General features: G+C 41.7%; 1 protein-coding gene across 1 annotated transcript; it reads left to right on the top strand.

Annotated features, from left to right (window-relative positions):
• The first annotated feature begins 7,753 nt into the window (after positions 1-7,753).
• Positions 7,754-10,681, top strand: LOC145444916 (protein spinster homolog 1-like). Its single transcript, XM_080322979.1, has one exon. The coding sequence runs from the start codon at positions 7,807-7,809 to the stop codon at positions 9,553-9,555; it is 1,749 nt and encodes a 582-aa protein (XP_080179105.1). The 5' UTR covers positions 7,754-7,806; the 3' UTR covers positions 9,556-10,681.
• Positions 10,682-15,388: the final 4,707 nt, after the last annotated feature.

The following is a 15,388-nucleotide window of genomic DNA, read 5'->3' as shown; positions in this document are numbered from 1 at the left end:
TCGGAGACGACCTAGTCATGGTTGGGCTTGCCACTAGACTGCGGTTTCGGAAGACACATCACAATCGCGAATACTACTTGATGCGAATCGCTCGTGGAGCGTAAACAAAATTCAGGTTAACAGATAAATTCTGTCAACATATTCATGTGAGAAGTTAGCATAAGCATATTTTAGTGTTTGCTTCTCTTGAAATGGGTGCATTTATGCCAGCTCCGACTGTAAAAGCTCATCAAGCACTAGCGGATTTATGTGATTGCTAGGATTTAGCCAGCAACCAATTTTCATAGATCCAGAACCTGAGCGAATTCCTCAACACTGCATATAATTATAACCTGAATGAGGAACGAAATGCCACGTGCTGCGCGCCAAACGATAATGGAATGTAAGCTGATTCGTCAGCTTTTCTGCAGAGTGAACAGTTTCATGATACTCATTCTGGTAGCTGCGATTTATTGGCTTCAATCACGTGACATATTGAATCAACTGGTACCGAAAGAGAGTTCGATGATTGAAGATATTCTCTATCATGCGGGCAGCATGGAGCCCTTTTCTTTCCGGCGTGATATCGTATTTATTGGTACTGTGTCTGATGCCTTTTCGGTCGGTAGGATGCAAGGGCGTAGCCAGAAAAAATATTTGGGGGGGGCGAAAAATTCGATGACGTAAATGACCCCCCCCCCCTTGAAGATAAGGAAAAAATAGATAAAATCGATGGACTTAGGCGCTTATTATATGATTAACTCAACATCTGGGGCGATCGTTATATATATTCCACTCACAGACGGATGTGATCAAACAATGATTGTGGAAAACCAGGACGACAAGACTTTCGCGCGAAGCGCGAAAACTTTTCATGGTTAATGAATGAAATTGGTTCATTATATTGGTCTTTGCATATTGTAAATATGTTTTCATTATCAGATTTCCGGCAGGGCTGATAGAAGTGGTGTCATCAAACCTTCCGGGGGCAATTAATTATACATCTTGAGCTATATGTTAATACCACACGGCAAGACTATTTAAAGTTTCTAGAGCAGGGTGGCCAAAGGGCCACATGAGACTTACAAACCATTGCGCGGGCCACTTGAATGTTGATGACCTTTTTTAGTCTTCCGATAGGAGCGTACCGGATAATAGGTGACGTTGAAAACAATACTTATAATAATACGCATCAAAATCAATAACAATTATGACATGAAGACTTGGTGTGGATCCCCAACCTAGCCGCGCGAAATATTGTACATCATATAGTCATATACGACGATCTGCGAAAAATGTGGCTGGCCCGTGGTTACGTCAATGCTTCGGAACTCAAAACTGATATTTTAGTTTGCAAAATCCCAAATTTCGCGGTCAGACTAATCAAATTTTAGTTATTCGGTTTTGGTAATTTATTTTTTGATAATACTAGTAATTTCGAGAATTAACCCGCGGGCCTCTCTAAACCTTCTCACGGGCCACGGGTTGGCCGCCCCTGTTCTATAGGGTGGACGGCGGACGGGACAGTTGTCATTTATTGCTGTTACTTCATGACTTGCGTAGAAAGCTGTCACCACTCAGGAGATCGAGCACACGCAAGGTCGTAGCCGGAAAAACAATTTATTTTTATTTTTAATATTTTTTTTGGGGGGGGGATTATGACTTTAGGGGAGCTCTCCCGTGGGAACATCTCGCAGAACCGTACATGCTGCCATAGGCAATTTCATCACTACCCTTTATACATACGATTCTTAGACGCACACACACACATACCCTATGGAAGCTTCCAGTTGCCAACTATAGCTTATGAGGCGGTCGTTGCACGGATAAGCCCAAATTGCTGACGCAAAGTGATGAACAATCAGTGTGAATTTCGGCCCTAGTCGCGCGGAGCGGAAATTGTTTTTGTAGAAATGAAAGAATTTGATCAATAATATTGGTACGTCTATATGAGCAAGTGGTGTCCATTCTTATTACTTCGTTGAAGCACGGTTTGTTCGTAACCTCTGGTAGAGATTGACGCTACTTTAAAGATTGAAATCGCTGATACATACCAGACCAAATTAAAAAACTCCTTTGATCAGACTCGTTCAATTTCAAATTAGCAATTTTTAACGGGGGGTGGTGATATTTTCCTGTGCCAGTTGCGTTTATGTTGGAGGGGTCCGATTGCAGGGACAGGATCATTCGGTGCCAGCCATTTACGCACCCGAAAATCTATATCGAAGGCTTCGAAATACAAGGGTCGGTTTTATGGTGGTCAATCATTTTGGGAGCGCACTTTGCGGAGTAGCATGTAGCATACTTTATAAATCTTCGTGTGTCCCGGAACGGAAGTTGCCGGAGCTAACAGTCCCCAACCACCATACTGGAATGACACTCCTACAGACTCAATCAACCTAACGACCTCGGGCTACTCTAGTGTATCTACTGGTACTGTTGTATTCTCATAATTGAGAATGCAGCTAAATTCAATAATGGGTATTTGCGGAATAAATTTTTTTCGTGATACCGATAACAAAATCAAGATATTAACGGACACTGAATCGCGCGAAGCGCGAAGAAAAATTTTAGGTTGCAAACATGTGCCCCAAAATACTCTAATATCTATTGATTTTACGAAAATTTTCAAAAATTTGGGGGGGGCGACCGCCCCTTTCGCCCCCCCCTGGCTACGCCAGTGGTAGGATGTCTGCTCGAGTCAGGTCTGGTAATTATTGCTATCTCGATTCTTGGCGTGGTGAGAAAAAGGATGCTACCAACTCGATAGTCATGCGGTTCATGCACCCACATTTCACAGACGATAATCCACCTTATTAGTTCGATCATCTCCCCGTTCATCAATACTTCATGGTATCGGATAATTGTGCGGTGCTTTGAATTTTAGTCGATAACAACATTAGTGAAGCTTAATGCAGTCCGTCCTGGGTTGCAATAGTGTGAAATTTTGGAACGATGAAGATTTTGTAAATATGATTTTCAGACTATAGGTTTCATTGGAGTGAGCCATGACTTCCTTCGCGAATTCAGTTTGTATTTTTGTAGCCCAGGGTGAGACAGTTTGAGTCGTACGACAAGAGTAGGGAGCCGAACTACTCGCGGGATGAGAAATAGGCCTGCACCAATCGTTAAGTACCGTTACGGGGCAAGTAGATGATCCTTTAAGGTTTAAGATGACGCGTATTCCAGAGGTGAATACTAGGCGTGGGCGGTCGGCACAACAATTTTGGTAGGCCTATACTCGGATATGATCGAGTAGTGTAATCAGAGTTGAGGAGTAATTACGATATCTCCATCGTACCCTTATGCTTCTTCTTGCATCGGATTTGAAATTGTCGATTAGTATCACAATTGACATCACAGAAGGAAGACAGTTTACTTTTCTGACTGTGTCAGGCAGTAAAACAACAGCAATTAACAGCGTAAATTGCTACGGTAAAACGATTGATATCAAGCGGGCGAAAAATACAGTTTGTGTACCGTTCAATTATATCGACAACGCCCAAAACTCTTTCGAAGTGTCTTTGTATAGGTCGACCCTTCGAACAATTATTCAATATTCAATATGTATCCTGTAGGGTTTGATCGAGGCTTGATCAATTCTTCTGCATCGCCTACTGCACTCGCGCATACGAGGATTCACGGGACGAAACCGGCTAGTCAGCGCAGGGCATGATAAAACTATCCAATTGTTCAAACGAATAGGGCACCGAGTCGATTGATACTGCATCGTTCGACACCACGCTGTACGTACACTCGTACAGTGTACCTGTACCTGTAAACTACTGCAAACTGCGAGGCTTGACAGTTGACAAACAAGCAGTCGAGTCGATCGAGTTTACGATATTCGAATAATCCCGCCAAAATCGAAACGTACCATAATAAGTGTGTTTGAATGGTTTGCGCAGTCCGCCAAAAGGCACGTGTTTCTGTGAGAATTACCTCACCATAAAACAGGAACTTCAACGCGTGAATTGTAGGCAAACCTGCAACGTGGTTTTGGATAACCTGTGGTATTTTCCAGTCAAAAGAAATTTTTAGAATGTAGAAGCACGCGCAAGTAATGTTTATGTTATCTTCAGTCAGTGTGCAATGTGCATGTGCAATGTGTGCAACCATAGCAATTTACAACGTTGCAAATTGCTATGGTGCAACTGTGCATTGTGCCACTATAGAGACTGTAGTCTCTATAGTGCCACGTACATGTCTCTTTACATCGCCTACGCCGAGCAGGCGTCTGATTTCGAATACTACTCCAAGTCGCTTCGACACCCTTCGCGATCTTTTGGTGTATTGATCTGATAAAATTATTAATAATAAACTGAACACCGAACACCCAAAGTGCCAAAGTTTGCGTAAAAAGTGTGGTTGTGGATGCATTGTTCAGTTTTATTTTTAATATATAACAGAAGACCCCAAGTCGTTTCGACACCTTCCTATATTTTCATTATATCGCGATCTTGTGGTATATCGATCCGATGAAATTATTATTATTAACATTATCTTGATTAAGAATGCGTGAATTACCAATTAAACCTAGACCTGGTACTCAATGAACGGCACGGCCTACCAGACCCAGTTCGAACCCAATCACAACAGCCACATCGAGCGAAAACAATACGAAATTATTGATCGCCTAGGTGGGTGTCTGATTTCAAAGACTACTCCAAGTCGCTTCGACTACTTCCTATTTTTTCATTGTATCGCCGTCTTGTGGTGTATCGATCTGATGTAATTTTTAATAATAAGCTGAAGCCATATGCGTCACCCTCGAGTCAATATGGCGTGAGCAAAGTATGTCACGCTCTAGTACGCCAACATGACGTGCTTCTCTCGGACGCTGAACCATAAGGTTACTTGGAGTCATTTTGAGAGTAGGTGATCTTGCCATTTCGGATAACCAGAATCAGTTGGCTATAACGGCAGAAGTAACTCGGTACGCACCCTACGTAGGCTTAACGACAGTGGCAGGTGCCTGGATTGTGAATTTATCCGTGCCAACCTCTATATAAATATAACCCAACAATGTTATGCGCTATTGCGGGGTTACTACAGGTCATCACTCAGAGAAATCGTGGCAAATTGAGTCGGCTGATTATGTCAGAAAGTGCCGCTGAAAACGGGACCGGCCAGGAAATTACGTCATCAGAAAGTCTGTAAGTGGAAACACCCGTTGAATTCTATCAGTGTGGCATAGTTCAATTAACTTTGATCGTATATTTCATGCAATCTTGTAGTGTTTTGAAATTATATTAATTCTAAAACGAACTTATTACGCTAGATCAGCTGGACCTCGGTTTTTAACCAGGGACTATATTGACTCTTCTAGCGTATGGGAACGGTTCGGTATTGCCTGAGAATATTATGACCTGACCATTGTACCTCTCTTTGTACGCATATAAAATTACCCTCTCGTATCGCGCGATCTTTACAAGAGTCCGCTGTCTCTGAGTAGCTAACGTACCGCGACTTCGAACACGCTCGGTAAGCATGATATGCCGACTGCAAAGCTAGTTTCGTAGATTTGCGAATCTACGTTTAGCTACTGATTCGTTTTCCGCGCAGCGCGGAACTTGTTTTGCGAAACGTGGCATTTCGTCTGTCTCGAGGCAGGGACTCTCTTTTCAGGCGCGGGTGTTTGAATGGTGTACTTGAATCACCGAATGGAGAATCGGAAAATAGTATTTTAGTCGATGTGTCATGATGTAACGGTCTTTAATGCATGTGGATTATATTCAACATGACTATATAGAGTATTTCCGAATTCGGTTATGTAGGCCTAAATACAAATGTTGGAATGGTAATGAAAGTAATTTTACAGAAGGGAATTCGTAAACTTCTCTCATTCCTATTTAATGTTATATACTTATGAAGTATCAGCCTCTGTTTTAGTTGTGCCCATCCAAGCGAAGAGTAAAAGGCCTAGTGGGTTAAATTTAGCCTGTGGACTGGTTATTTAGTTAGCCCTAGTTAGATCTAACGTGACACTACCTCTTATTTTAACGTTGTGATCTAGTGGTCATGCATTTAGGCCTATAATAAAGTTACCATTTATATTTTGTCAAGTCAGAACGTTGGAAAAGACGCTCAATAAGTTAACGTTTATATCAGATATGAAGCAGTCTGTGTGAACTTATCGAGAGTTAACTTCACTCAACCTTGCTAGATGTTTATGTGTGTGAATTGGTTTTTAATGGGTAGTAAGATTCACAAGATCAAATAAATTGAATTACTTGAGCACAGTATGAAAATTAAATATTGAATATTAAGTTATTAAGTTTCATGTCCTGAGTCTTTCAAAGTTCTGAGCGTAGAACTGTATGCTGTTCATTGTCCTATTATCGGAAAAATCATTATTTTAACAGTTTTAATGTGAATGTCAATATTTGCATGTGACTTGAACAATGTGAATGTCACTTGACTTCTTTTATTCCGTTATAACCCGTTTGTCATCAGTCCTTTTCTCATGAAGAGAATTTCCTTGATGGCGCTATGCCACTATCAATTCATCTTTCTTCCAGAATTTAAGTGTAATTGTTCCCAAGACTGACTACATCAAGTCTCAGTACACTCGCAATTAATTTTTATATTTTTCAATTATATCATCAGCGCGCATGATTACAGACTACAGTACATCAATGTCTCAACTTGCACTTTCGTACAAAAATGCATTTGTCCTTGAGTTATCAAATATCTTGGTGCCATCGGAAGTGTGTTTGGTTGTTGGTCACAAGTCACATTGGCTTATATCAAATGCAACTGAATAATAATTCATAGTACCGTAACCGTATACTAGTTGCTGACGATTACCCCTGACAAGTATGAGCATAAGATATTCGGGTTTATTTCAATATGGGTATATATATTTTGTTCAATTGTACATTGACGTTAATGGTTTGTTCATGAGAATTCACAAGCACTGACCAGGGTTGTTCTGTCTTGAGTCACGATTTTCTGATGGCTCAACCAACTCGGGTCATTTTCTCAAAATACGGAAATAACTCGACTCGAGTTAATCTGTGTATTGACTCGAGACTCAAACAGCCAAGACCGACATTTCATTGTAATTTCAAGGAATAGCCAAGTCACCATACTATTGGGATAACGTCTATTGGTACTGGTACTTGAAAATGCGACCAGAAACTGCTAAAAGTGAGGAAAATTAGTATATTATAAATGCGAACCATTCGATATTACCAAACAGAGTTATAAAAAGTGGATTTAACAAGACTTTAACTGGAAACTGAGCAGTCAACAGTCAACACAACGGCTTGGATTGAGTCATAATGCCGCGAGTCGGACTCAACCCTCTGCTCGCTGACTTGGACTCGGTGGTGAATTGAAAATGACTCGGCTTGACTCGAGTTAAAACTATAAAAGTGAAATTGACTTGTGACTTGGTTACAACCCTGGCACTGACGCAGTGGTCTATGCCAGCAGGCTTATACTACAAATTGACGCTGACAATCCATCGAATGACTGAAACTAACAGATGAAGTTGCAGGAGTGGTATTTATCAGTAAATCTCCCTTTAGTATGCTACAAGTAATTATATCGCCATGTTGGCTGCTAATCAAGTACGAGTTTATTTATAATTTTATCGTTCCAAAAACACCACAGTACTGCAATACAATTAAAAGATATGAAGGTGCCGAAACGACTTGTGAGTAGTCTTTGGAATCGGACGCCCACCTTAGCCTAGGCGGTAGAATGAGGAGGCATGCCAACTGAATAAAAATTAATAGAAGATAACATATACACTGCATTCATCAATAAATTCATAGTACTTGTAATATCCGTACCAAATAGCTTGTTCAACGATGCTTCATGCCTTTACAGCAGAAACTATTAAAAATTAATCTTAAATTTAAAAAAAACATGACTAATGCTGCTGGCCAACCGAATGGAGACGTGTGGAGGAAGCAGGATGATTCTCCAGATAATTCGTCGTACGACGTTACCAACAGTCAGTCTCAACTCCTTCGAAATGGGACAAGATCACCTACTCCTGATTCCCCACGGACTACCAGTCCGGAGCCTATCACAATATCGGGTACCGGTATACCAAACTGGAAGAGATACGCCGGTGTTATTATCCTCACGTTCATCAACCTACTCAACTACATGGATAGATTCACGATCGCTGGCGTATTGATGGAGATCAAGCAAAATTTTCATATCAACAATGCTCAGACTGGACTGCTTCAAACTGTATTTATCATCAGCTACATGATGGTAGCCCCATTATTTGGTTACTTGGGGGACAGGTTCAATCGAATTTGGATCATGGCCGGAGGCATGATGGTGTGGTCTGGATTCACTCTACTTTCATCATTTATTCACAGTCCCGACCATTTCGTGTTGTTCCTGTTAACAAGAGCTCTTGTAGGAATAGGGGAAGCCTCCTACGCCACTATTGCCCCGACTTTAATCGGCGATATGTTTGTAGGTCCTAGGAGAACGCAGATGTTATCTGTATTCTTCTTTGCGACCCCGATTGGTAGCGGTTTGGGTTTTATTGTGGGTGCTGCTGTAGCGCAAGCACTAGGGGGATGGGAATGGGCGTTGCGTGTAACTCCTGTGTTAGGAGTGATTGCAATATTGTTATTGGTGCTCGTATGTCCAAATCCAGTACGTGGCGCGAGCGAAACATCTGGTCCTGGAGCTAATGTCGGAGTGCGACATTCATACCGCAATGATCTGCGTTATCTCACCAGAAACAAGTCGTTTATTTGGGTATCTCTGGGATTCACGTTTATGGCGTTTGTGATCGGATCGCTCACTCTATGGGGCCCTACTTATATCGCGTATTCGCAGATTGCCATTGGGGCTCTTCCTGCTTGTCAAGATGATGCGTGCGAAAATGCAAACATAAGTTTTGTTTTTGGCGTGATAACTTGTGTCGCGGGATTCGCTGGTGTTGGTATTGGAGCTGAATCGGCACGAAGATGGAAAATGAGAGGAAAACTCAATGCCGATGCTCTTGTGTGTGCGATCGGGTTACTAGTCGGGGCGCCGCTGCTATTTTTCGGTGTGCAGTACGCACAATCGCAACTGGTAATGGCATGGATTTTAATTTTCTTCGCTGACTTGTCGTTATGCATGACGTGGACATTGATTAGCGACATGACTCTATACGTGACGGAACCTAATAGAAGATCAACTGCGAATGCTGTTCAACTTCTGTTCGGACATTTGTTTGGAGATGCCGGCAGTCCGTATCTTCTAGGAGTAATGGCTGACGCACTTGCAGTCGGCAAACCAAATACTTACATGACCAGGTATACATCCATGCAAATGTCGATGTATATAACGTTATTTGCCTGCGTAATAGGGGCAATCGCGTTTTTCGTCGCATCATTTTATGTTGTCGAAGACAGAAAGAAGGTTGATCAATTTTTGAGGGATCTCGAATCATCAAAGTCCAGCACTGGTTCAGTGTCTGTAGAATTGGATTCACGGACTTGTGAAGGTACCAAAGTACCAAATGGTAATAACACAACGGTTCAAAACCAAAATGACTCTTTACCAATTGATTTATATAATAATGGCGAACCATTGTTATCAAAAGTGTAATGTGGATTAGTGAGGTGGCGTGCACCTCCTTTAACTCAGCACTATCTCGATCCAGATGTTCATCAGGTCCTTGCGTTGTTTCATAACGTACTGCAGTAATACGAGTGTCATCAACTAGTTATGGAAACGCCATCGTCTACGGTGAATCAGTCACTGATCCGTGAACCTCTTCGTTGAATTTACAAGTGAAAAATATATTTATTCTGGCATCAGTTCGTTGGTGGTAATACTTTTCATGTGATGACCAAGATGTTTTCGGGTTGGCATAGTAATGCAATGTTGTTACCAACTTCAATGGTGTGGGGATGGAAGGGTTATGCAAACTCGTTTGTTCAGTCCTAATTTTTCTTGCTTTGTGCTTTCCACACTGCTCAATACAACATTGTGCTATTCAATCTCTTTGCCGCTAAGGCTAGTGTGAAAATTTGCTATAGGCATACTAAGCCTTCGGCAAGGGTTGTTATCTTTATCTTTCAATAATATCGTTCTTATACTGTGATTCTAGAAGTAGACATTGATATTTAAAGAGCAGCCTGAATGTCCATCTGAGTTTTGATGTGTTTCAGTTACAAATATTTACCCGCCATGTGGAACATTGAAATACACAAGTCAAGATCATTCTTTCATCATTGATTTCCTAGGGTTAACAAGTCACGTAAAATTCAACACTTCCACAACGTTTAACAAGAGTTCTCAGCATGGTGTTTCATTGTAACAGAGGTTGAAGCCATCTCTAATGTCAGTGTGTTGTTCCTATGTTGAATTTGTTGCTTCGTTTCGGGAATAAGATTTTGCTCATTTAATCGCCTCTTCCCAATGTAGGCTAATTCTGGTCTTGTGCCGCCATTCAAGAACCCACACTGAAATTCTAATGATTAGAAATCAGTCCATGCAGCTCCATGACAATACATGAGTTCAGTCTCCTCTGAGAGTGACCGTTGATCATACTCGCACCAACAACGATCAAGGTACGGACTTTGAGCTGTGCATGATTCTTGGTCCAGATCATGATAGCCTATGTCTGTGTATTTTCAAAACATGTATTTCGTTGAAAGACGTGTCAAATACATGTGCGACTTGTTCTGTTTACCTTATTTATTTAAAATATACATCGCGTATTATTGTGCATTGACTGTGTATTGGTATATTGTAATACGAAAGTGATAAGGAAAAGTTATTCACTAATCGTATAATGGCATGCAGAGGATAAACAGAAAGATATGTATCAGGTCACAAGTAGCTTACAATTGATGGCTGAGCATTGAGCAATCATTCACAGACTAATGGTAAAGGTTGAAAAGTGTCCACTGTCCATATCATTGAAACCGTTTATTCGATGCTGCTCAAGCCATGACAGTAGTCATTAATTCTTCAAGGACAGGTGCTGGTTAACTCAACACATTGATCAAGTGGTTCTGGAGCTGTAACGTGTCATCCGTCAATTTCTCAAGGAGGAAAGCGAGATTGCCGGGCCGGCCCGTACTACGAGGAATAGACAGGAGATTTATTGACTCGTCCAACCGAATACCCTATTGTCAACGGACAGATGTCAATAAGATTTACCAGCACTTGCCATTCGTAACCAAATTTCGTTGCCAAGTTCGCTCCGCTCGCCTCACTTGGAAAACAGCGCACACAGGACGCTAATAAATAAGACAAGTGAAATATCAATTCAATTTATTGCTAAATATTTCATCATTTCAATAAACCACAAGACTGCGATACAATGAGAGATAGAAAGATGTCCAAACGACTTGGAGTAGTCTTCCGAATGAGACATCCACCTGGCCTAGGCGACTGGCATGTGCGCGTCGAGTAAACCCGATCTACTACATCGTGACATTTTGAACGTTTTTGTGTGCCGTATTCATGGTGTTAATCGACTACTATAGTCAATTGGTCATTTACACCACGTCAATTTTCTTCATTTTCATTCCGTAGCTGCCGACTTATAGCAGAGCCCAATTCTAGGCTATTTAGAAGACACCGCTTTCGCGGTTGAGGTAACGTCTTACATCTGCATCATATATGCCTCATCTTTACATTGCCTAGGGTCAGGTGGGTGTCTGATTTCAAAGACTACTACTCGTGTTTTGAAATGATGAAATTCTTAACAGACTGATACTGTAACGTATATTCAATTCGCACGTGAGTACGCGGGATATCGCGACACTCCGATACTGGACAAAGATAAATACGGTGTCGGTCATGGTTTCGATAGTGGTCGATTTATGAATCACAACAACGAAGATATCTGCGGATGTCTGACGCGTTAGATGTGGGCGATCGTCCCATTTCCATTCTTCATCACTCATTGTTCGAATTCGCAGAAATGCATAACAGTGCTCACGGGGATCATTCTATATCCGCACACGCGTGGCGCAAGCGCGATCTCGGATGAGGATGTGAAAACTTGGTGTGGTGTGATGCGCGGGAATTTCCTGTCAACAAGTTCCGAAATTGTAACTCTAGTTATGAACATCCCAAGAATTTGACACAAGTTGTATATCGAATATATGGCTACTTACATACACCCCCTTACGCCATGCCATTACTATACCACTACTGTGACAATTCATTCGACTATTTTGCGGATGGCCAGCAGAGTAACTGATTGATTGTCTTAGCGTATATACGGGTAATATGAAGTTATAATTTGTTCTCTTGGTCACTTTTTGAATAAAATGAAGTTGCAAGCCAATCCTCTGGCGTAGCTATTAGCCTGTAGTCGTATAACGCTATGCCTTATTTCATTCTATCCAGTGTGGATGCCTCTGGGCCTGGGGATATACTCAGATATCGCAGGTATCGCAGATATCGCAGATATCACTACTGTGGATATACTCAGATATCGCAGATATCATTGTGGATATACTCAGATATCGCAGATATCACCAAAAACCGCAGACATCGAGGTCATATAAAGGTCACGCTTCGTTTAGGGCGCAGATATCACGTCTTAAGCATGTCTAGGTCGATTCAGTGCGCAGATATCAGGTCCGGACCATGCCTGGGGGAATTTTGTGCGCAAATATCAGCTCTGGACCATACCTGGGCTCTTTTGGTGCGCAGATATCAGCTCCGGAGCATGCCCGAATACAAATAGTGCGCAGATATCAGGTCTGGACCATACCTGGATTCTTTTGGTGCGCAGATATCGGCTCCGGACCATACCTGGATTCTTTTGGTGCGCAGATATCAGCTCCGGAGCATGTCCGAATACGAATAGTGCGCAGATATCAGGTCTGGACCATACCTGGGCTCTTTTGGTGTGCAGATATCAGCTCTGGAGCATGTCCGGATACAAATGGTGCGCAGATATCAGCACCTATGCGTGCATTGAACATATAATGCCCTAACCAGTGCGCAGATGTTAGCTTCGGAGCATGTCCGGATACAAATAGAGCGTTGCGACGGTCAACTTAATCGAATACGCAGGTAGGCCTAGTCGACAAACATGGTAAATACCGTTTAAACAGCTAAATGGGAAACTCCGACCATCTGCGCTTTGTTGGGCTCACGCATTAGCACGAAATCCGAGCCGTGTCGGATTCTTCGGGAATAGTGTATATTGGTAGATAATCCGAGAATTATCAATGAAAAACTCAAATAACTCCGCTTCTACTAGTTGGAATTGATTCAAATTTGTTTTGCATCGTCTTTGAAGAAAATTCAACAATTTCGGGGGGTTGACAGGAAAATTTGAAATTTTTTTAAACAGTTTTTCCAATAAATTAAAAATTTAAATTGGCTCTGCGGTGGCTTATATACTTGTTAGAATTGAACCAAATTAGGCGTGCAGCGTTTTTTAGGGTAACCTGACAATTTGATCAGTGAATGGCTGGAATCCGGAAAAAAAGTTATTTTTGAACGACACTGTACTCATGACACACAAAACCTGAAAGTACCTCAGATTTAAACCGCGGTATAAATACAGTAGCCTAGCCTGCAACATTTTATTCCAAATTCTGCATGCTCATAGTAACGTAGAATGGTATGCACGTAGTCGTATAGGCACGTAGGATTTATGACCGCTATATAATTCTTAGTTAGGTTATGTGTTCTTGTACCACTCTTCTCCGCCCTTCGGGTGTGAATACACACTCTTTTCGCAAGGAGTGTGAGGCTATTTGAACATTTATCATGACAATTATTCTTATAAACGTGATAGAAACATGTGCCAATACTACTCTCTACTTTACAAAATCCAAAGTGCAAAAAAGTAATACGGTATTTTTTCCTTAAATTTTTTTCAAGTAGAATTGGATGTAGTACAAAGATATATAACCACTAGAACAGGGGTGTGAAACATACGACCAGACGATTTTATCCGGCCCGCGAAAAAATTCCGAGTTGATGGAAAAATGCTTGTATTATCCTGCATAATTCTAACAAATGTTGAGATTTTTAGTCCGTGAAACTTCTATTAAATAATCCCTCAATGCAAGATAGGTCAAATATGTGCATAGGCCACATTTTAACTATTATTTTGTGGTTTCACTCTAGCAGTATTAGCAAAAATTCGGTGACATTGACACGCAATTCCAGGAAGCCAAAATGGAGAACACTGAGTTCAGAGTTTTATGGAAAAATTTACCTAGAATTAGTTATTCACAGAAGCGAAAACGCCAATGTGAAATCGTTGCATGCATGAATACATGGAGAATATAGTAGTTACAAAAATGTAATTCAAATATCTGCGTTCGCACTACTGTATCACTTCTGACTGAAAAGGTTCCCGACCACCAGAGGAAAACGAATCGCGATTTAAATGAACCGAATTCCAACGGCCACGTCTGCAGTTAAATCTCTTGTATTCCTCCCAACGCATATGCAGAGTTAACGCCAGATTACGACTGAAACAAGGGGATCATAGAAATATGCTTATATCGTCGTAAGAGCCCCTGTTTTAGCGGTTTGTAACTATATTCAACCAGTCAATACTCGGATTTTTGCAAATTCCATTATTTGCGAATAAACGTGTCGCTTGAATAGAACCCCTAATCCCTTATGTTCTGAAGGTTTGAATGCGGCCCGCGAAACAACTTGAGTTTGACACCCCTGCACTAGAGTAGCCTAAGTGATGCAAGCAGGCAAAATCTGCCTGAGGACTCCAAAATAACTGTAAGTGGTCTGTTACTGGTCAGCTCTGACCAGTGACCAGGCCTGACCATTTCCATCCAGACATGATGTGGAGTTGATATCGACCAAAGAAATACGCTCAGGCATGGTCCAAACCTGACATCTGCGCAATATTTGTATCCAGATATACTCCGGGTCTGATATCTGCGTATCGCTTGGCGTCAGACATTCTGCGGACCTGATATCTATGCAGGAAACAGCGCCAGGTATGGTCAAGACCTGATATCTGCGCACTATTTGTATTCGGACATGCTCCGGAGCTGATATCTGTGCACCAAAAGAGCCCAGGCATGGTCCAGACCTGATATCTGCGCACTATTTGTATTCGGACATGCTCCGGAGCTGATATCTGCGCACCAAAAGAATCCAGGTATGGTCCAGACCTGATATCTGCGCACTATTTGTATTCGGACATGCTCCAGAGCTGATATCTGCGCACAAAATTCCCCCAGGCATGGTCCGGACCTGATATATGCGCACTGAATCGACCTAGACATGCTTAAGACGTGATATCTGCGCTCTAAACGAAGCGTGACCTTTATATGACCTCAATGTATGCGATTTTTGGTGATATCTGAGTATATCCACAATGATATCTGCGATATCTGAGTGTATCCACAGTAGTGATATCTGCGATATCTGCGGTACCTGCGATATCTGCGATATCTGAGTATATCCACGGGGCCGGCCT

The sequence above is a fragment of the Botryllus schlosseri genome, chromosome 8 (assembly GCF_051294905.1).
Source record: "Botryllus schlosseri isolate E-star chromosome 8, Bs_hap1, whole genome shotgun sequence".
NCBI classification, from domain to species: domain Eukaryota; kingdom Metazoa; phylum Chordata; class Ascidiacea; order Stolidobranchia; family Styelidae; genus Botryllus; species Botryllus schlosseri.
This window is presented reverse-complemented; position numbering and strand designations above follow the sequence as displayed.